Consider the following 23,918-nt stretch of genomic DNA (forward strand, 5'->3'; position numbering starts at 1 on the left):
AATAATAGACTAATGTCATTTGCTACGAAAGTGACCGAAGGGGAACTCACCTTTTATTTCTTTCCCGAGGCAGTACATTTGTCCTGTGATCATTGTCTGCGCGGTAATTCTGCAGTCCCTTTTGGAAAATGTGGAGGGTGCACATTCCAGAGACATTCCTGGGACAAGTAGTATCCTATAAACCATTTGGTTTCTTATCTGGTGAGATCAATCTTTTTCCTGGCATGGCTCTGCTATAATGTCATCTTAAACAATGGGGATGTCACTCTAAGGCAGATACAGTAATTACAGCGATTTAATTGGTTGTGAGTTTGCGGCTTGCAGTAGGAATTATGACAAATCCCATTTCTTTGCAAGTCCTATACTCGGTTGCAACTAGTTGTATGTGATTTCAAGTCGTTATGATTTGGGTGTTCTCATGTTGCAACTATCTCATATAGTCATGTCACCACTACCACCAAGAGTCAGGCATTTTGGAATTACCTTGGGATGACATTATCAGAGAAGTAAAATCTTTCCTGAAGAGCATGGATGTCAAAGATGATAATCTGTGCAGGTCCCTTGCTGGTGAGTGGGATGGCTGACAGCAGTGTAGCCAGCGTCTGAAAATAGTTCATCACGTGTAGATCCTCAGAACTTCAAGTTTAACGGAATAGTGACTACTGAAGAGTAAACAGTAGCGGACTATTTGCAGCACGATCTGTTTAAAGGTACAATATTTATAAAGTCTTTGAAGGGCATTTAGAATTGAAATACATAAGAATGAAGATTTTTATGGATATCAACTTCTTTATATGAGAACACAACGTTGAAGAACATCACCTGATGAAGGAGTAAGCATTAACTCCGAAACGTTGTGTTCTCATATAAAGAAGTTGATATCCATAAAAATCTTCATTCTAACATTTATTAAAGAACATGATGGAGTGCTGATGAAGAGTAAGAACCAGAACTACAACTCCCGGGATGTTTGCTGGTCATTAGTTATGCTAACAAGACATCACTTTAGTGCCTTGAAGTCTTGTAAAGCCATGATAACACTGACACATATCATTTGCCTTACACAATTTGCAGAAAACTTCACAATAGCATGCCCCTACAATGTTGAGTTATTTAAGTGACTTTCTCCATGCTATTTCAGAACTGTCTTCTACTTTTGCTCCCGGATTTTGATTTCCGTAAGATTTTCATAAGAGTTTGACAGAATCACTCGCCACATCTTTCACTCTGCAGTTTGGTGTAAACATATTTGCTTCAAGACAAAGGTTTATGATAGTTTCCAAGAATGTTTTGCTAATTCAGATTTCAAAAATAAGGGAGGACTCACAAAAACTTAAGTTATTATTTTTAGATATTGAAAATAGAATGAAAAACCTGGTAATGCGTAATTGCTCAGCAATGAAAATATCCCATAATCCATTGCAAGGGGAATTACCTCTACGACAGGACATTTTATGAAGTTTTGTAACTGCTAACTGAGGAGCCTGAGGGAAAATTTCCAAATCTGAAACAGTGGCGTACAGGCCTTCCTGCTCCTGTACATGGTACTCACATATTTGTAGAACTCCTGTACATGGTACCCACATACATGTAGAACTCCTGTACATGGTACCCACATATATTTAGAACTCCTGCACATGGTACCCACGTATATGTAGGAATCCTGTACGTGGTACCCAGGTATATGTAGAACTCCTGTACATGGTACCCACGTGTATGTAGAGCCCCTGTACATGGTACCCACGTATGAGTAGAACTCCTGTACATGGTACCCACGTACATGCAGAACTCCTGTACATGGTATCCATGTATATGCAAGGGGCGGTGGGGATAGTCTAGTGGTTAAAGCGTTCGCTCGTCATGCCAAAGACCCGGGTTCGATTCCCCACATGGGTACAATGTGTGAAGCCCATTTTCTGGTGTCCCCCGCCGTGATATTGCTGATATCACATTATTTTTAGCTTTGAAGATTTTCCGGAGATTACTGTCTCCACGACAGGCTAGTGTGGAATAATGTCGGTTAGCGATTAATGATGTCATTAGGTGATTGAACAAACTTGCCCTAGATTAGGGAACTTGCCATAGATTAGAGACCCACCACAGATCCGGGTTCCTACATAGATTTATGATGCCATACGGCATATTTCAAGTATAATACAAATAATATCTAGTATGTCTTTTAATGGTGCACCAATCATGTATAGGATATTATGTTTCATTCCCAATGAGGGTGAAAACATTGGGGTTCGTATTTTGCATACAATGTCATACAGCAAAATATCACTTTGTCATGGTGATGTGACGTAATGAACAATGCTATGACATCATGTTTCTTCTATGACCAGCGATGGTGGGTAACCAGCCTATTTTTGAAAGTAGATATGTTTATTTTCCTCAATTTGATGACTTTGGTCATAAGTAGAATATTATATTCATATCCATATCACACTATGTTTCCAAACTCGAGATGAAAGTTTGGTAATCACAGGGTGATTGACTCACTGACAGGTTGGGCGATGCTACATAAACAGTAATGAACCTCACAAAGCTATATAATCATCCCTGGTGTGGTTGCCAAAGTGGCCAGATTTGTGAACCCACCTTTGCTGTGGCGATCTGACCTTCCCGATCAACTCGCTCCATTGTGCCAGTAGGGAAGTAGGGAAGAATGAAGTGAAAAGACTTTGCCAGATACCTGGGGAAGATGGAAGGCAAGGTCAAGGGCACATGCTGAAGGTCACATATCAATACCATACATTACACAATATACTATATGTCACAGGTATTGAACAATTATTGACGGTCATATGTATCAGTATATAATTACCATAGGTCGTACCGTACTGCGAATTATTACTGTAGGTCACTTGTATCAGAGAACAATTACTGTATGTCATACAGTGTATAATTAGCTTGACGTACCAGTGTATAACTACTGTATATCATACATATCAGTGCACAATAACTGTATGTCATGCAGAGTATAATTATTGCATGTTATACCTGTGTATAATTACGGTATGTCATACCATTGCACAACTATTATAGCTCATACTTGTTTATAATCACTGTATGTCGTACCAGCGTATAATTACTGTAGGTCATACAAGTGCATAATTACTGCAGGTCATACCCATGTATAATTACTGTAGGTCATACCTGTGTATAATTACTGTAGCTCATGCCAGTGCATAATTACTGTAGGTCATACCCATGTATAATTACTGTAGGTCATACCCAAGTATAATTACTGTAGGTCATACCCATGTATAATTACTGTAGGTCATACCCATGTATAAATACTGTAGGTCATACCCAAGTATAATTACTGTAGGTCATACCCAAGTATAATTACTGTAGGTCATACCCAAGTATAATTACTGTAGGTCATACCCAAGTATAATTACTGTAGGTCATATGTGTATAACAACCTTTGTCATTTTATTGACATAATCCTCTGCCACAAATTATCAAATTAAACCTAAAAAGTAATGAAAATGAAGGTATTAGTTTAAGATCAAGTTAAATGCGCCTTCCAAGATGAAGCTTGGTGATGAATAAGAAATTCCAGTGAACAGTTCTTGAAATATCGGGTGATGTGGTTATCGTGGTTTATGTGGTTTATGATATTTCCATTGGACAATGGTTTGTCTTCAGATAATATCACATAACATATGTTCCGTATTGTACTGGATGATATCCCATCATAATCCACAGTAAAAGATTTGGTTTGCTTGACTCCTAATTAGACGAGGGTTGTTTTTAAGGACACACCTATTTTTTGTCTTTCAGTAACATTGTTTCCAGATAGTCAAGCTTTATCTGTTTACAATATACTGAGAACTGATACTTGTATGATCATTCAGTGTTCAGTTTGAAGCCTTCACATCATGTAATTGAAAACATTACAATAAGTAATGTCCAAATGATTACGTCATCTAAAAGGGGGTGGATAGTGTCTCCAAAACAAGCTGTTTCAGTAAACATGAAAGGGAGTCATTTTAACAAGCAACTGTAGTTTAAAATTGTACTTTCATGAATTAGCTTGATTCTGGTGGACTTCTACATACCAAACACAAAAAATGTTTCTTGCATAGTTTGTTTCCTGAAGTTTGCAATGCATTTTTGGGCAGATTTTGTTTCTTGGGAGTACCAACATAAAAGGTAAAGAAAAAAGGGGACTGTGAGACTGGAACACAGGAAAATCAAATGGCTTGAGGTTGACAGATTATATGTAAAAAAATATAACATAAAAGCAGCTGTATTTGTATCATCTTGTAGGTGAGGCCGACGACTTTTTGACCAACCCTCATCGTAACCACTCATAGTAAGCCTCATACATATGAACTACATATAGTAAGCCTCATACATATGAACTACGTACAGCAAGCCTCATACATATGAACTACGCACAGTAAGCCTCATACATATGAACTACGTACTGTAAGCCTCATACATATGAACTATGTACAGCAAGCCTCATACATATGAACTACGTACAGTAAGCCTCATACATATGAACTACGTACTGTAAGCCTCATACATATGAACTACGTACAGTAAGCCTCATACATATGAACTACGTACAGTAAGCCTCATACATATGAACTATGTACAGTAACCCTCATACATATGAACTACGTACAGCGAGCGTCATACATATGAACTACTTACAGTAAGCCTCAGACATATGAACTATGTACAGTAAGCCTCATACATATGAACTACGTACAGCAAGCCTCATACATATGAACTACGTACTGTAAGCCTCATACATATGAACTACGTACTGTAAGCCTCATACATATGAACTACGTACAGTAAGCCTCATACATATGAACTATGTACAGCAAGCCTCATACATATGAACTACGTACAGCAAGCCTCATACATATGAACTACGTACAGTAAGCCTCATACATATGAACTATGTACAGTAAGCCTCATACATATGAACTACGTACTGTAAGCCTCATACATATGAACTACGTACTGTAAGCCTCATACATATGAACTACGTACAGCGAGCCTCATACATATGAACTAGGTACAGTAAGCCTCATACATAAGAACTATGTACAGTAAGCCCCATATATAAGAACTATGTACAGTAAGCCTCATACATAAGAACTACCTACAGTAAGCCCCATACATAAGAACTACGTACAGTAAGCCTCATACATAAGAATTATGTACAGTAAGCCCCATATATAAGAACTATGTACAGTAAGCCTCATACATAAGAACTACATACAGTAAGCCTCATACATAAGAACTACCTACAGTAAGCCTCATACATAAGAACTACCTACAGTAAGCCCCATACATAAGAACTACGTACAGTAAGCCCCATACATAAGAACTACCTACAGTAAGCCCCATACATAAGAACTACGTACAGTAAGCCTCATACATAAGAACTACATACAGTAAGCCCCATACATAAGAACTACCTACAGTAAGCCCCATACATAAGAACTACGTACAGTAAGCCTCATACATAAGAACTACCTACAGTAAGCCTCATACATAAGAACTACCTACAGTGAGCCTCATACATAAGAACTACCTACAGTAAGCCCCATACATAAGAACTACGTACAGTAAGCCTCATACATAAGAACTACGTACAGTAAGCCTCATACATATGAACTACTTACAGTAAGCCTCATACATAAGAACTACCTACAGTAAGCCTCATACATAAGAACTACGTACAGTAAGCCCCATACATAAGAACTACGTACAGTAAGCCTCATACATATGAACTACTTACAGTAAGCCCCATACATAAGAACTACGTACAGTAAGCCTCATACATAAGAACTACCTACAGTAAGCCCCATACATAAGAACTACGTACAGTAAGCCTCATACATATGAACTACTTACAGTAAGCCCCATACATAAGAACTACCTACAGTAAGCCTCATACATAAGAACTACCTACAGTAAGCCTCATACATAAGAACTACGTACAGTAAGCCTCATACATAAGAACTACCTACAGTAAGCCCCATACATAAGAACTACGTACAGTAAGCCTCATACATATGAACTACTTACAGTAAGCCCCATACATAAGAACTACGTACAGTAAGCCTCATACATAAGAACTACGTACAGTAAGCCTCATACATAAGAACTACGTACAGTAAGCCCCATACATATGAACTACGTACAGTAAGCCCCATACATAAGAACTACGTACAGTAAGCCTGTTACATACAAAATATATGAAACCTAAAAGGCTGCCAATCATTTGTCAGTATTCTCCCACACAGGTGTTCCTACAGTTTCAGAGTTCAAATCTAAAAGCAATATTTCTAAATTTTAGATAGTGTTCACCATTATAAAAGCAAATATTCCACATAAGTGGATGGTGTTTTACAACAAGAACACACAGCACCACTCATGTCTCCATGTACACCTACCTTGGGAAAGCATACAGGATAGAAAGTTGCTCAAATATGACTTCTGGTGAGTGGAAACTTCCCAGGAATATCACTGAAAAAATGTCAGTAGATGAGGAATAGCAATGCCACGAAGTATCAAACAGGATCTTATCAAACAAAGATAGATGTGTGAAAATCTCTCACACAAAACATGTGTAAAGATGTGTCCGAATCCATAAATGCATATGCTGTTACATGTTGATTTCCACTTTAAAACTGTAAGTTATGAAGACATCTGAATAAAAAAATGTTATACAATCAATAATTGCATTATATAAGAAACAACTGCCTTATATTAGAAAGTATGTATAAACCTCACTTCAGATGAAAGTAAGTAAAGGGAATCAACAATAAAGTTGGAGTACAAAGATTAATTGAAGCAAATGAATCAATAGCTGTGATGCTACCATTAAATGTTCCTTAGTTGTCAAGTTTCAAACACCAGCTGGACAGCCAGAGTGGTCTTTACGTAACTGTTGCCTTTTATGTGAAGTGAGATGACTGACGTATGAGCATCCTTCCTACCCTACTAATCTCATACAGTCTTAAATCCTCTAGAATGTTTCACTATAGCAGACTATGTCATGCCCTTGTAAAAGTTCCCAGACCACTACCAGCATCCAAAAACAAGAAACATAAACATCACTGGTTTCCAGCAAAGCAACACAATACATCCCTACAACAGGTTATGATGCCATGTTTCAGTTGGTGGAAACACCTGAATAACTTGCTACTGGAAGTCTGCATCCTGAAGTATACACCTTTACCAAATGCCATGAAACAGAAGTCAGCCCTGAAATGTCCACTGACAGTTGAGTAATTTACAGATCACAGTACCATCTTTCCCTGCCATCTCCTTCACTTCCTGAATGAACAGGTTCGGGAAGCCATCATTGAACTTTCCCCACTCGATAGTCTGTTTATACTCGACATTTCGCTGGCTGGATATAGAGATGGACCGCTCTGCTCTCTGAAACATCACAGTGTGTTGTAAGTGCCTTGCTCTACCTTGTCAAAGGAACTCAAATATGAGTTGGGTTCAAATCTGCTTTTATAAGCAGTATAAACAGTCACCTCAGTAGTAAGACTGGAACAAGACAAACAGTATTGAGACAGAAACAAGACAAACAGTTGTGAGACTGACACAAGACAAACAGTGGTGAGACTGACACAAGATAAACGGTGCAGAGACTGACACAAGATAAACAGTGGTGAGACCTAAACAAGACAATGTTACGAGAAAGTATTATCTGTAAATTGTATTATTGATTAAGTGATAATTATTATTGGATCACAATGTTTGGAGTTTTGTGTGATAGTTATTATGGGTCACATTTTGTATCACAGTAATGGTGTTTTAGCGGCTTTACAACAGTGCTTTAGAGTTGCCTACCCACCCACCGCCTTTGGTGTGCTTTGACTTTGTAAAGAAAAGGCTGTTTGTGAAGGTTGCATACTTCGCTGCAATGCACAAGAATCAGTGACTGTGTTTATATAGGCCTGGTTGATGTGCGCTCTCGCACACACTCATGCACACACACACACTCACGCGCACACACACTCACGCGCACACACACTCACGCGCACACACACTCTCGCACACACACACACACTCACGCACACACATTCATGCACACACACACATACGCTCATACACACATACGCTCATACACACACACTACTCTTGGAGTAACTGGAGTGCATCATTTGGTCTACCTACTGCCTGCCTCTTCGTCAACACTTGACTGCAGTATTATGATAACGGTCTTTCGTCCAAGTGAAGATTCCGGTGAAATCCCTTATCTAACTGGCGTGCTGTCTGCTTGGAGGAATTAACTCAGCAAAGAGTCCAATGTCACAAGAAGCCAATCACAATTATATTTATAAAAATGGAATAATATGGGTGGAGTCGATACAAACCTCTGGGCTGAGGGCTACAGCTAACCTATGTTGGGAGGCTAAACCCTACTGATGGACAAATGGTGTTGGAGACCATTTAACTAAAATTGAAACAATACCAAGATTATGATGCATTAACTGATACAAAAATGGGTGTAACCCACAACAGTCAATGAAATGCAGAATAATCAAAATGGGTTGTCCTACCAGAAAAACTTCAATGACCAGACAGTGGGAGTACTTGATATTTTAATCCTATTCCAAGTGGCATTATTCTTGTTGGCACATTTACTGGATGCTTGATTGCTTACTCTCTGCTGTACCTAGAACATCTGTGAAATCGTGTGGTCATAACTTAGTATGTCTTTGAGATGAGTTTTGATACGTTTGACTGGAGTCTTTCTCAAAGCTGTTACTGATACATGATGAAACTAATATTCTAGATTTATATTTTCCTAATATCTGAATGTTAATGTCTTGCTTGTAATGTCACAATTTATTAAGAATATATTTTGGTATGAATTGTTATTTCATGATAGCTGCCTGACAGCTTGTCATGGTACATTCAGTATAACCAAGACTTTGGCGAGTTGATATTACTCCACCACCCCTCATTGACATGATACAGAATATGTCAATACTATCTGCGGCAAACTGTGCTCCCTGTTTTCTTGTCTCCTTCACTGTAACCCTTAAACTTAAAGGGCCACTGATCCGGAGCAATTAATGTTTCTCGCCAACAGTCTAATCACAAAACCAAGCAGCAAGCTGGTCAGCACCTCCACTCATGACAGACATGGGGAGTGTGCTACTGGCAACCTTGGCAGAATTTCTTCGAGCAAAACAGAGGGATATTAAGAGGAGTGGTTGCCCATCAAATGCCTTTCTTAAAAATGTCCCCTTTACCTTCTTGTCTTATTGTAGTATAGTATCCCAGCGGAGTTGGCTTTTTCACATTTTCTAATGACTGGATGGTGTAGTGACTGATCCAATATTACATTCATGTCATGTAAAATACGAGGGGATGTCAATAAGTTTTGAGCCTTGAGCATTTTTCATACCCAGGTGTCACAGCCTATGGTATGACATTGAACCTTGGGGTGTAGCCGATGTGATATATAATTTTTGGTATCCTACTCTCAGAAGTTATTGAACTACTCACATTGACAGAAAGAGACCCCCTCACGGCAATGAAAATGAATAAAATTAAGTATAGAGCAGTAATTAAGTTTTTAGTTCTTGAAGGAAACTCGGCGAAGAACATTGAAGAAAGGCTTTCAGCTGTTTATGGGAAGTCTTCCCCTTCATCTGCTACCATCAAACGATGAGTCAATGAATTTAAGCATGGTAGAGAGAGTCTTGAAGATGACCCCCGTCCAGGTCGCCAAACAACAAGCACTAGTCAGGAAAACATTGACAGAGTGCATAGACTTGTGCTGGAGAATTGTCGAATCACACTCCACGAGTTAGAGGAGACCACAGGCATTTCACATGGATCCATCGAGACAATTCTTCATGAACATCTCGTCATGTCTAAGGTGTGCGCAAGATGGGTGCCAAGAATGCTTACAGATGAAATGAAGCAAACAAGGGTCGCCATAAGCAACTCCATGCTAACCAGATACAACAAGAATCCAGAAGATTTTCACTTTAGGCTAGTAACCTATGATGAAACCTGGATCCACCACTATGATCCTGAGAGCAAACAAGAATCCATGGAATGGAAACACGTCACTTCTCCCAGGACCAAAAAGTTCAAAGCCTCCAGATCAGTGCAGAAGGTAATGGCGACAGTCTTCTGGGATAGCAAAGGCATCATCCACATAGATTACTTACCTAAAGGAAGAACAATGAATGGGGAATATTACGCTAACTTGTTGAGGCAAGTGTGACAGTCAATCAAGGAGAAGCGCCGGGGCAAGATCAGATGTGGTATTCTTCTACATCAAGACAATGCTCCAGTACACACCTCTCGTGTTGCAGCCGCTGCTGTCCAGGAATACGGGTACGAAATCTTGCCGCATCCTCCCTACTCTCCAGACCTGGCACCAAGTGATTACCATCTGTTCCCAAATCTCAAGAAAGACTTGCATGGTCGTAGATTTCAGGATAATAATGAGCTTATTGCTGCTACTTAGGCTTGGTTTGAGGACCAAAATGGCACCTTCTACAGAGATGGCATCAGCGCCTGGCAGAAAAGATGGAACAAGTGTCTTGACTCACAAGGGGACTATGTTGAAAAATATATGTGGTTCATACCAGTATTTTGCGTTTTTCTATGCAAGGCTCAAAACTTATTGACATCCCCTCGTATGTTGTCTACAAGCATGTAGCAAGCCAATTGTTTGAAGTATATTGCAAAGCTATAAACTTGGAAAGTATTGAGGGTTGGTGGGTTGCTGTTCCCTGTGTTTGGTGTTACAAACCTACACATGTAACGTGTGATACTTGGGATTATACTTTCTTAGTGAAGTACAAACTCTAGAATATTTTTGTAGTTGAGTCCCATCCGAGACAAAGTCAGAAGTCGCAGTGGCTTAGCAGGTTAGGCGGCTGACTTTATGTGCTGGTGATTAAGTGCCTGATTCTGAGGGTGCGGGTTTGAATCCCAGATGAGAAACAACTCTATAAGGTACTAGAATTTGTACTTTCCTAAGAAAGTGTAATCCCAAATGTATCATGTTACATTTGACAAGTTTCCAAATGATGTTGTGTAATCATAAACCTACACATGTTATTTGCCATAATTCCCTTGATGGTCAATTAATGAATTTCTAGCAGGTATAATTAGTGGTAACACTAGTCACACAAAGGTTCCCATTTCTGATGTCTGGAGTAAATACTCAACATTATAAATAGGGGTCTGATGTGGCAAAAGTATTACATGTTATGTAATATGTGCATGTACTAGGTGCAGCGAGAGGAATTGTCAGCTGAATTACAAAAATGAACAAATGCGTACAAATATAATAAACTAATTACGATTATAAGACAAAACATAAAGACATACCTTGACTTCAGTAATTTACAGTCCTAACAGTTTTTATCACTTGACTAAATTTCATAGTGTTTTCATAATAATGAAGTAAAAATGACTTCCACTTTGTTGATCAGTCTGTACTTATACTATCAGTGGTGCATACAGGTGGCACAGCACAGGTCACAAACCAGTCATGAATTCTGGGATGTCATCCTAGTATTCACAAAAGAAAAACAATAACAAAGGTAACTATCAGTCTGCTCTGGATCAGTGCCCCTTTAATTATTTGTTTTATATTAGTAGGGTTACACCACACCACCTCAGTAAGGTACTGTCACTTGTGCCATACTGCATATTTATTAGGAAGAAACTATAGAAAAATACCATCACGATCTTATGTTGAGATAGACTGAAAAGATAACACCATGATGTTGCTTGTTTTGGCCTGATTTAACCATGACTACTTAAATAGGTACAAGTGTATGCATGTACACAGGGAGCAACATGCCTCCTCTGTTTGTGACACTCTATACACCATGATACCACGTGATGGCCAAGTTGTCACATGCTATATATCATATTGCATCATACATAAATACATATATCCAAGACAGCCCATGCAAGTCCATAATACTGTCTAGTATTGGCAAAATCTTAGATAAGTAGTGTCTGTCAATGAAGAATGCTTCATTGGTAATACTGTCATTATAGTTTTGTTTTTTTTAAAAAAAGCCGTTTCTCCAATTTATTACATTCTATTAACATAATATAAGAATTGTACATTCTATATAACATGTTCTGTGATTACAGGTCAGCTTAGCATGACAAAGCTTGATCTTACGCCAAAACGCGCCTTATACACGGCCCTGTCTGAGCATATCACAATATCCACACGTAGACGGCACTCTTTGAGGCCAAAAGAACCAGTCTATAACACGTGAAAACAGGTAGGGCAGAACTCTCAATGGGAGGTAACTCAACCCAGCATATTGCACAACACACTAGTAATGGCCGCACGTAGAATCAATTTTCGAATTTCTGTGGCCAAGATGGGTTTTTTTCTAAATGTGTATTCTGTCATTTCATAACACGCTTCAGAATATCATAGTTTAACAATTACCAGCAAAACTTTCTTAGTGCAATATGAATGTTGTTTTAATTCCGTGTCTGAACGGAAAGTAGATATGATGATCAAGCTATATACAGTCTACAGAACATGATTTCCACCTGGCACCAACCAGTCTTTTCTTCTGTGATTCTGGCATGTTTCCCGTGCACCTCTCAACGATCTGTGTCGCCAGCCTGTCCATGGAAGGGTGCGCGTACAGAAGGACGGGGTTGCCTTCATCTCCGTTCATTTTGAAAACGTCAGTGTCGACGGGTGTCCCTGATGTAAACACAGTACAGCTCGAGTAAGGATGTCGAGGCGCGATTGGATCTTGCAGGTAAAGGGAAATAACTGGAGTAAGGTTAAGAAACTGGCTTTGTTACTTATTTTCATCTGATTTCTATCTCCAAAATTCAAATTTATGAGTAAAATCTTCATAAACGAAGTCATGCTCTATTATGCCGAAACTGCGGTTGGAAATTCCACCATTAAAGTGAAAAGCTGGCATATACAAGAGAAATAGATCTAGTGTTCAGTGCGGTGTATAACTCAATTCACTCATGTATGAGACTAGTCTGGGGTGGTGGTGGGGGGGTGGTGGTGGGGGGGGGGGGGTGGATAACAAGTCATCTGGCTGTTGTATCATCTGCTTCCGACTCATTTACCATATGACGTGTGTATCTAGGTGACTGCGGGGTTAAATATACCATTCGCCCTCCCACTTCTGTATCCAAATATTTTTAAAAGTGTCGTACGATCGACCTACTCCACGGTCAAATCATAAGTGAAGTTCGTACATGACATACAAAGAATCTACAGACGGAGGCGGCATTTCGGCATGTCTTGTCACAGATTGCAATTTAAACACTGAAAACCTACAACAAGCTTTCGATTACATGCGAGGTGTTGGTTGATATGACCAAATGCATGAAGTCAGTGGTTTCATCTGCAGCAATCACGCTGTCTCAGAGCAGCAATACCTACATCTATGGCGTCACTTTACATAATTAACCCTCCGTTGTATAGCCACTGCATGTACAAGGCTGGAGTGTGCGGCGTGCGGCGTGCGGCGTGCGGCGTGCGGCGTTAAACAATAAACCTTCCGTCATATTGTGAGGACTGAGTCTGTTAGTACTGAGCGAAGTCTCATCGACCCAATTAACTGGAGATAACATATATTTTTGTTAGAAATCGTGTGCCACCCGATTTGCCTCGAATCCACATTCCATGATTTGGGGTTATGTAATGACATTTGCTTGTCTGTTCATTAATATTTTTTCACCAAGATTTCTGATATTTGACAGTGGGAACACCCGATCCAGGACTAGACTTTCTATAAGATGGTCTATGCTTGCATCGATCAACGCATGGCACTTATCATCCAGGTCAGCAAGTCTGACCATCAGGTCCCGATCTCGATCTCATCCGGCTACCACAAACATGTTGCTGGTCACCAGTGTTAACACTACCGACACTGGATGGCCATCAGTTTACATGGCACATGGCGGTAGGAAGTAAAAATGGCTGTCACCCATTTCGGAACATGTTTCTATTATCCGTGAAGGCTCAGAACAGAATACATGTATGTATAATATCGTGACAAACCATTAGCTTTACATACAACTTTACGCATGCTAAGGAAGCTGTTGCCACTCGTTGTAGAAGTCTTGTGTCTTCAAGGATAGACTATGGCAATAGTCTTTTGGCAGATTCGCCTTCATGCCTCACTGATCGATTACACCGCGTACAGAATACTGCAGCTCACATCACATCTCTCAGTCACAGGTACGAGCACACATCACATCTCTCAGTCACAGGCACGAGCACACATCTCCAGTGTTACAAGAACTTCATTGGCTTCCTATCAAACACAGGATGAACTTCAAAATCATCAATGTTTGACCAACACAGCTCATGTCTACCTCTCAGAACCAATACAACCTTATTGTCCATCTAGATCACTTCGATCAGAAAACCAGGACCTCGTGACAGTACGCAAATCACACTCACACGGTTTGGACAACGTTCCTTCTCATATGCTGCCTCAGTGGCATGATCTGCCTCACCACATCCGTTCTTTCTCTGGTTATCTTAGATTCAGAAGTCTCCTGAAAACTGATCTCTTTCAACAAGCTTTATGTTAACATATTCTAGGCCTTGAGCAGGATATTTAGCCTGGAAAGGTGTTATACAAATGCTCTATTATTATCATAAATAATAATTCGCCACTTTGTATATATACTGAAAGCCATTAAAACGCAATTGGTACCTGTCCTGGAACTTACAAAACTTCTATTGAAGATTTCTTTTACCCTTTTTAACGTTGTGCAGGCGCATTACCTGCACCCAGACCCTATAAAAGCACAAGGAATTGTGAAACTGAGTCACGTTTAAAAAAACGCCACGCTTGACACAAGACAACAAGAATCGGGTTCTCGCTATGGTTAGCGGCGTTTTTTTCAGATGTGATAATTGTCAGGCATTGTACTTTGCATCCATACACCGTTGGTCAACTCAGACAACGTTTTCGGGTCACCGGAAGATATGCATTTGTCGACAGCTCGACGGTACCGCAGTATCCGAAATTGGTTCAAAACAGCTGCTGATACTACAAAGAGGACAACTGGGACAAGACAACGTCATGTCTGCTCCAAAACGGTTCGAAGATGTCTTAATGCAGGTTTAACGTACCCTTTACAGATGGCCGATTTATCGACGTCGGGTAAAACTGCGTTTTTCAACATGGTCGTTTTGGAATGGGCGTTGCCATACCAAGGCAAGTGCTGAATCGACACCGACCCTTCAACATCACTGGCAGATCATCCCGCACCTGTTTCTTAGAAATCTGTGTCTTCCAATGGCCCGGAGACTGTCTTGCAGTGCACGGTATTGACTTGCAAGTGACCCCTCCTTTGTTTGATGTCGTTGTTGCATCATTGACGTTATTGTTGATCCACTGATGTTTATTTAAAACATATCTGCCATTTACATCTATATATTTTGATATTTGTGTGAGTGAAGGGAGGATGAATGTCAAATTGCGTTCTTAATGTGTGTATGAAATCATGGTTCCCGTCACTGAATGGCTGAAACAAAAATGTGACTTTGTGTTTATAATTCGCCACTTTGTATATTTGTGTGAAACCCTCGTTCCCGTCACTGAATGGCTGAAACAAAAATGTGACTTTGTGTTTATAATTCGCCACTTTGTAAATTTGTGTGAAACCCTCGTTCCCGTCGCGGAATGGCTATGCTTACACAATGCCATTTAGACGGTGGTCATATGCAAAATATGTTATATTGGGGGTTACCAGTTGTCCGACTTTCATTTTTTGTGGAAGTCACGGTGGCTGACTTTGTGTGTTGGCGATTAGGTGCCTGACTCTGAGGGCGTGGGTTCGAATCCGTATGGGACTCAACTAAAATGAAAGCACTAGACTTTGTACTTTACTGAGAAAGTGTCAATCCTACATATGACATATTTAACATTTGACCATTTTCTAAATGGCATTTTTTAATCATAGCTTTAGGCCGTGGGTGCCGCGTCAATAAGACTTATCAGAGGGGTACACAAAGCCATCAGCCTAGACTACCAGTTGTCCATCTTTCAGTTTTGTGGAAGTCGCGGTGGCTAAGCGGGTTAGGTGGATGACGTTGTGTGTTGGCGATTACGTTCCTGACTCTGAGGGTGTGGGTTCGAATCCCGTATGGGACTCAACTCAAAATAAAAAAAAAATTACTCGACTTTGTACTTAGAAAGTGTAATCCCAAATGTAACATGTGCTACACGTGACCACTTTCTAAATGGCTTTGTGCAATCACAACATCATCACTGGGGTCAATGAGGTCAGTGATCGTAGCAACTTGATCGATGGTCAGGTCTCCATGCTAGGCTCATGCTGGATATTTAGGTTGAAAATGGTATCAAGACACACAACCGCTGGACTTGTGAAATGCAAGGGGCATGTGCTTCCAAAGATTTATCCAGCGTGTATTATTATGTATGTTATTATGTTTTATGCATGGTTGTCTCCCTTAGAGGTAAATGGTCCAGTTTTCATGTCTGTATTAAAACAACGAGTGCAAGATAAACTCATGACACATTGGTACCAGGAGATGATGAAATCCATTTCTTATATGTTATTCAAACAATTTAACTTGAAATTTGGTTTTGAAGTGTATTTAGTTAATGTTTTAAATTGTAACCACAGGTCCGCATTATGTAAATTAAGATTATTATCTCATATATTTGTAGAATTTGTACTAACTGTAATCGTAATGACAGAGAAGGCGATTTTCACTTTTTTTCTCAAGTGTCCATTCAACTAGTGCTTGCTCACGGTGCTCTCTGGGAAGATGTGTGTTTGAAGCATTCCGTGTAAGAAACAACTTTCAAGTTATTAAGAATGTCATCCTCGCCATGCATCCAACATGATTATTATCTGTATTGTATAGCATGTATGACCATAGGCCCATGTCGCCTGCTTCCACAAAATATGTATATCTGTTTGTCTATGTAGTGTAAGTGCCGTCCGGAAACTTCAGTCCAGGATTATTATCCTTGGTCTGTCTACTTTGTTCCTTGACGAATCTTGACTACACAAAGAGAACAATAAACACACAACGTCATGTTATACTGAATGTTAACAAGATATAGTGTAATAAACTACACTGCCGTGATTACTATAGTAATGACAATATATCAGTGCTAAAGCTAGGTACATAAATCTCACGTTGCATCAAGCGGAAAGATATTTCTTGAGGCATATTCCCAATGCCATGCCGGCAGTTCCCGTTCTCTAACAGCGTAGATGACGGTTCTGTGGTGCAATATTACACAACGGGCTTGTCATTTATATTGACTCCTGCGCAGTTTCTACAACAGACACAGTACAGAGACAACTCTCAACATATTGATCAACGTATGTCTTCTAAAAGCAGGTTCGGTGCCTTGCCACGCATCGTATGTCCGCAATTCACTCCTGACAGTTGCGGGAGTCCCTGGAAAGATCCGAGGAGACCTTTCTAGGGATTGATCATCGGCAACAAAGACAGCAAATGAGCGAGTAATGGAACCCGGATTTCAGTCTAGCTCACTTGGTGATATGTCATGAAGTAATGCCAGAAATGCTTGGGAAAAAGATTTTTGGCAATTGTGTGATTTCAGATTCATCATCGACCTAATATGGCGTATGAGTAATCACGATGTACCATTCCTTAATCATAATGATTACTCGTAAAATATCGAAAAATTTAGGAACAAACTCGATGGTAGAAACACTTTTAAGAAAAAAAACCCCGACACTATGACCCACCTGGCGGATAGACAGGGTGACAGCGTCCATGTAACTGCACACGGGTCGTCTCAAAATATTAAGTGTCAGTATGACTGCTGGTCGAGCACTCTAGCGGAATTGCGGCAGGTGCAACTCGGCTGGCGTTAACGTCGTCCCGCAGACGGTATTCATCGTCGATTTTGAGAACACGGTCTTCGGCCTTTTGCCACACTTCTTGGCTAAGCATACACAAGCTCTTTAAGGTTTGAATATGGTATCATTGCGAGCAGTAAGATTCTTACAGTTCGATGGGGTTGAGCTCTCAGTGCCGCACTGGTGTACGCAGAACTATGTGGCCTTCTTTTGCAACTAGTTCGCCAGTGATGTACTGGATTGGCTTAATTGTGCTGCCGGAGTGTTCCATGAGGCGGGGCTTTGTTTTTGATTGCCTGTAAGGCACATTACAGGAAGTGAAAAAGTCCTGCAGCTGAGTCTGAGATTGCCCATGGCGTGGATGTGATGGTAAGGGGGACACACGGGTTATGGTGTAACTCCCGGTGTCCAAAAGGATAACTCTCGGTTCTTCCAGCTGTCGTAAAGCTGACGTTCGAACGAATCCAAAAATACCTGCCCATTCACTTGGCTATGGTATTCACCATCACATTGGACTTTGAAAACAAAGTCACAATTCCCAAACTCTCCCTTGCTACTGGTACCAGCATGCAAGATGATCTGTCGTTTACCTCTGCCTGATGGTGACTGGTGCCTAGAACAATATGAGGGAAACCACATCCGATCGTTGAGAGATTCTTATTACACCAGGCTTCACCAAGGTATATAAATTGTAGTCCCAAATTGATGCATTCTTCAAGTGTTCTGAGATAAACTGATGGCATGGACAGGATTGATCCTTTCTCTAAACACAGCTCTGTCATCTCCCTGTTTGAAGCACCTAAACAACATTTCTACCAGACCTACAATAGGGTTGTTTTTTTGCCCCGAGACATTTATTGTATCTTTAATCTCATCGTGTATACATAGCTCACATCGGTTGTATTTTGCGTTCAGAAACTGTACGGCGTATGACACTTTCCTCATGAAGGCCATCCTGTTTGTGTTTCCTACCGGGTCGTGATATTTTGACACGATCATTGAGGTGACTGTTTACACCCGACTATATGTCACATCAAGGGCTTCACACATTCAATAGTACACCTAATCAGAACTGACGAGAGGCCCCCCTTTCATTTCTCCAGTATGAAATACTTGTATAAATTTGCAATTATTTGTTCTGCAGAGATGTCAAGTCGCATGTTGCCAGTTAAAGTGGTCATACACGAAGTGAAACTTCTATGGGTGAACAAGATTATCTATTTGAATAAGACTTACCACAAGAGTTCCATCCTTTCCACTTTAGGTGTTTAATCAGTTCAGGCTATATGGAAAACTATAGTCTGTATAACAAAACAACAGTTTGTACTTGGTACAAGCTACCCGTGTAATCACGGGACGGAAGAAACACATCAGTGACAACACACCTACCCATCACGTGGTAACATGACTACCCAGGACACTGTAACACATCTACCCATCACATGGTAACATGACTGCCCAGCACATTGTAACACATCTACCCATCACGTGGTAACATGACTACCCAGCACATAGAAACACATCTACCCATCACAGGGTAACACATCTACCCATCACGTGGTAACATGACTACCCAGGACACTGTAACACATCTACCCATCATACCGTAATATCACTAATCACATTGTAACACAGCCATCCATATAAACCTCGTTCGGTGATTAGCAGGCAATAAATAACCCTTGATGACAAATAGAAATGTCCATCGGTAAAATGTTACGCATTTCAATCCCGTCCGCAAAGTCTGCAAATGCCCGTGGGTCAATCTGCGGTTGTTTGCTGGTAACCGGACTAATAATAAACCGGACACTTGGTTCGTTTACTTTGATGGTAATGAGATGTCACAGTGAAGAACGGGGTTATTACGTTAGGTTACGTTGACTAGACTTGAATAGAAGGTGGGGCAGGGGACGCAGCGCGTTTTTTCACAGCAGGAACCACTGTTACGTTTAACATTTTGTTTCAGAATGGAACATATGTTATCAATTTATCATTAAGGCCTAGGTCTTTAACAACTTTTGTATGACTGTATAATGACCTTCTGACATTCTTAGTTAATTAATGAAGGTCCAGAGATATTCAACTCAAGTAGTTCTGTTTCATTTTGCAATAGTTCGTGTCAGCATGTTTATATTTGGAGATGAATCTGATGGACTGCTGACATGCAGTAACAATACTTAAATACTGCATTGAAGAGTATTGTGTAGCTGTAAACAGTACTGACCATGACATTCATGTCATACTATTCCTATATTTTGGCAATACTTCAATTTGACATTCCACTTTGAGGCTCTGTTTCATTTTATATATCTGTAAGCCATCGGCATACACTCATATACAATGGCTGAACAGACACTAAGAAGATGATGTCATACACAGAGAGCTATTATGAATTTATGATATACACACTTGGGCATAAACCTTCCAGTCAATATATCACAATATGTATTGCAAGATTTCTTCAAATTATTGCAATATATCACTATACAAGAATTAGGGCAATATCCACCTCTACTGTTTAAGTCATCTAAGGCAGCAGTGGATTATTTGGTAAAGTAACTTTGTTGTGTTGTATTGTCCATGAGCAATCACTTGTACACTGCTTGTACCAATATTCCCGCAATAATGCAGACGCCAGAAATGGGCTTCATACATTGTACCCATGAGGGGGACTGAACCTTGGTTTTCAGCGTGACGACTGACTGAATGCCTTACACACTAGGCTGTCCCACTGCTCAACACAGACGGAAATGGCATAAGATTGTAAACGTTTTTCCAACATACTGATAAACCACATCCCTAAATTTCAGTGTTGTATTCTAAATACATTTACGATGAGCCTATTGTACGCAATTCCTCATTTAATGCATATATAAAGTATACTAAAACTATTTCACAAGACTGATTTTTTCTGCCAGTGTTCCAGTATCTGCACCCTAGTCCATGAGCTCTTTAATGTTCTCTGTCAAATTTGAGTACACAACAAAATAGTACACAGATCATAGCAAACACATTTAATATTTCTAATATTTACAAAAAAAACCCCACTTGCATCACTCCTCCGGACTAACTTAGTAACAATGATGAAAAACACATTCATATCCTAGAGTACACAATACAATGTAACTGTCACCATGATGCACGCGTCACCCCAGACAACTGATTGTAGTCAGCTAACTGTCGCCACACTATACGACTAATCCGCCATTTTCGTTGAATGCCACGAGGTCTGGACGTAACAACACAACGATTCCTTATCTTCACAATACTGGTATTTGGCTGCAGAGCTGCCACTTCTGCGTCAGCAAGCTCCTGGAAGAATTGACAGAGTGGATAACAGCAGGTGGTTGTATGTATTTGCTTCAACATTGAGAAATATTAATTAAAATAAATAATGGCTACTATGACTTTAGCTTAGGATTCAAAAGACTGAAACAGATTAGTTTTGTTTCATTCATACTCATGCTACAATGCTGGAATATTGAAACTTTCAAAGACATATACCTAAGTTTCATAATAAAATATCCATGCACAATACTCTTGCCAGCTGAGATCATGTATGTAGGTATAACCTACCATAACAGGATGTCTTTTTCAAATTGGTTTTTAAGTTTTTCCTACAAGAAGAAGTTTCATAACCTAATGCTCCAAACATAAAGGTAGCTTGCCTGAACGGCTGGCTTTAGACAATTATACAGATCATAATACACTTGTACAAAATACAATGCCAATAAGGTGATGCTAGTTTCAGCACAACACATTACCATGTGCACTCTGTAGAGAGAGAATAGCTAAGTAAACGGCAGAAATATATGGCAGCCATTTAAATTTGAATAGGATCAGGTACTGCTATGCAAACCACTTTCAATTTCATAAACAGCGAGTCAGACTGGACAAATGGACAGACAGATAATGACATAATGCAAAACAACAATGAGCAGAGATGAGCTGTGCAGAGTGGGTGAATTGGTATATTAGATGGTGTAAAAACCTGCAATTCCTTGGGCAGGATGCTGTTCTTCCTGACTGCATTGAGCCGTAGTCTCTCTGGGAATTGTTCCTGTATCATTTGCCTCCGCAGCCCGTCTCGTCTCATCCTCCAGTCCACGTAGCGGCTTCGAATCTGACTAAGTTGGCAGCCAGCTGATGTGATACTTGTTGATTTCAGCATCATGTTCCCATGGTCCAGGCCCACCTGAGATAAGAAGACCAAGTGACTCAGGTACTGCATGTTCTACATCGTACTTATATCTCCTAATTTCAGCATGTTAGTATAAACACCAAAGCATGTAACATCGCCGAGCTCGTAGAAAGAACCAAAGTGAGCAAAATGAATATAGGTAATGAAATAACTGGTCATCAAGTTAAGACTGATGCACTATGCAGTCAGGGTGGGGTGGGGGTGGGGGTGGGGGAAGGGGAGACTATTTCTGTAAGTTACTATAAGTTATGAGTGGTTTCAACACTTTTAAGACTGACCTTAGTCTGTCGTACAGACCCCGAAGCAAATACATCCAAGAAAGCCCATTCAAGTATTGTAAATGTGACAAGTCTAGGTTGCTTATGAAAATGAAGAAAGTCTCATTTCAGAGACTAGTTGTTAGTCCAGACTGACCTGTCGCTTGGGTGAGCCTTCCAGTACAAAGATATTGCAGAAAACACTAGAATCTTGAGCAAATTTAAAGAAGACTCACAGATTTCTAGTACAGCTAGTTTCTGTTTATTGTGACCCACTGAGAAACTTTCCAATACATGGTTTATTAGATACTACAATTTACTGATTGATAGCATAAAAGAAAAGAAGAAATATTTTCTGAAGAGTTTTTGTTTACTGTGCTACTTTTCCCAAACAGAGTGTATGCTGTCTTATGATCATGTAGCATAACTGAACATAACTTTCTAAGTAGCATTTCAAACACTGTACTATAAGTGAAGGTAGAAATGGCTTTTACCTTTCTAGATTCATTCAGCACAAGGTATCAAACATCGAATGACAAAACATGCTGACATCCATCATATTTCCATCATATCACAACAGGAGTAAGAACTTACGTGATTAAATTTGAAACAATCACGCTATGTCACCAGATGACAGATTTGTGATTTCTGAAAATATTTTGTGGGAGAAAAATATCTGTTTGGGTATTCACCGGTTCTTTTCCTTCAAGTCTAATACATACCTCATTTCTTTGTTTTATTTAGCATATCCAGATAACGATGACCCGTTGCCTGTGAATGGTGTTGAAATGTTCGATAGTAAAGTAAACTTTGTAGGAAGTTTGATATCAAAACAAAAGGAAAGTGCGAATATTTTTTATCTATTTTCGCACGCCCAAGTTTTAGCGAAACATACAAGAAGCGCACGACCCCTGGTGGAATAGTAGAGAGGGAACGTGTTGAAGATGCATTTCTAATTTGCATATCTCGGTTTCATTGGGCTTCTTGGGCTCCCCGTGTTGTTATGTAACTCCAAACTTGGATGATATAAAAAGTGTGGAACGCTGCGCACTTTCAGAAATCCCGAGACGTGTAACGAAATAGGATAATAATAGTTAGACGCTGAATACATTCGACATATTAGGTAAGCGAAAGACGTTATTGACTTGTCACATGAATATGCCATTTTTAATTGTCCATGTATCTGTGCAAGTTAATTCAGGCGGCCAAACTAATGAATACGATAACGGCTACCTTCATGGACTTAGTTAACGTTGAGACCATGCCAGCCAGAAGCGAGGTCATTGCTCGTATTGAAAGGTTTCTCGGCCACTGAACTCATGTGGACATGGGCAGCGCCATGTTGGTGTTCCTCGTTGGTGCAATACTCGTGACACGCATAATATGTAACAGGACCATGCATTTCAAACGTCTCCAAATTAATGTCTGAGGCATCAAAAATCTTGAAATTTTTTTTATCTTTTATACAACATTCTTCATGGGATTTCAATGGATGAAAATGCAGAATTCCTTCATTAAACCGTGTACAAGGTATCTTTATATGAAAGTCCTCTTACACCAAGTATAATGTATTTGAACCGGATGTTACA

At 39.9% G+C, this 23,918-nt stretch overlaps 2 protein-coding genes across 3 annotated transcripts in view; both read right to left on the reverse strand.

Annotated features, from left to right (window-relative positions):
* The window catches only part of LOC137278699 (uncharacterized), a 29,824-nt gene extending 17,058 nt beyond the window's left edge, over window positions 1-12,766 (reverse strand). The window contains exons 1-6 of one of the 2 annotated variants that reach the window (XM_067811214.1): window positions 12,573-12,749; window positions 7,293-7,425; window positions 6,435-6,507; window positions 2,602-2,695; window positions 484-602; window positions 51-158 (exon numbers count right to left, since the gene is read on the reverse strand). In XM_067811214.1, the coding sequence (XP_067667315.1) occupies window positions 51-158; window positions 484-602; window positions 2,602-2,695; window positions 6,435-6,507; window positions 7,293-7,425; window positions 12,573-12,692 (647 nt within the window). In that variant the 5' untranslated portion in view covers window positions 12,693-12,749. Of the gene's footprint in view, window positions 1-50; window positions 159-483; window positions 603-2,601; window positions 2,696-6,434; window positions 6,508-7,292; window positions 7,426-12,572 lie in introns of both variants that reach the window. The other variant, XM_067811213.1, reaches the window with a different exon arrangement.
* Window positions 12,767-20,870: 8,104 nt separating this feature from the next.
* LOC137278706 (small ribosomal subunit protein uS14m-like) lies at window positions 20,871-23,693 on the reverse strand. The gene is made up of 3 exons (XM_067811220.1): window positions 23,563-23,693; window positions 21,863-22,066; window positions 20,871-21,183 (listed from the first exon to the last, which is right to left on the reverse strand). Exons 1-3 carry the CDS (start codon window positions 23,611-23,613, stop codon window positions 21,001-21,003), a joined length of 438 nt encoding a protein of 145 aa, XP_067667321.1. The 5' UTR covers window positions 23,614-23,693; the 3' UTR covers window positions 20,871-21,000.
* Window positions 23,694-23,918: the final 225 nt, after the last annotated feature.

The sequence above is a fragment of the Haliotis asinina genome, chromosome 3 (genome assembly GCF_037392515.1).
Source record: "Haliotis asinina isolate JCU_RB_2024 chromosome 3, JCU_Hal_asi_v2, whole genome shotgun sequence".
Lineage (NCBI taxonomy): Eukaryota > Metazoa > Mollusca > Gastropoda > Lepetellida > Haliotidae > Haliotis > Haliotis asinina.

What these genes read in the sequence shown, in the direction of transcription:
- LOC137278706 (XM_067811220.1), bottom strand. Translation starts at nt 23,613, where the DNA reads ATGACCTCGCTTCTGGCTGGCATGGTCTCAACGTTAACTAAGTCCATG. An exon ending in CGTTAACTAAGTCCATGAAG is followed by an intron (nt 22,067 to 23,562) that starts GTAGCCGTTATC and finishes TTCTTATCTCAG; the next exon opens with GTGGGCCTGGACCATGGGAA. An exon ending in TCCTGCCCAAGGAATTGCAG is followed by an intron (nt 21,184 to 21,862) that starts GTTTTTACACCA and finishes CAATTCTTCCAG; the next exon opens with GAGCTTGCTGACGCAGAAGT.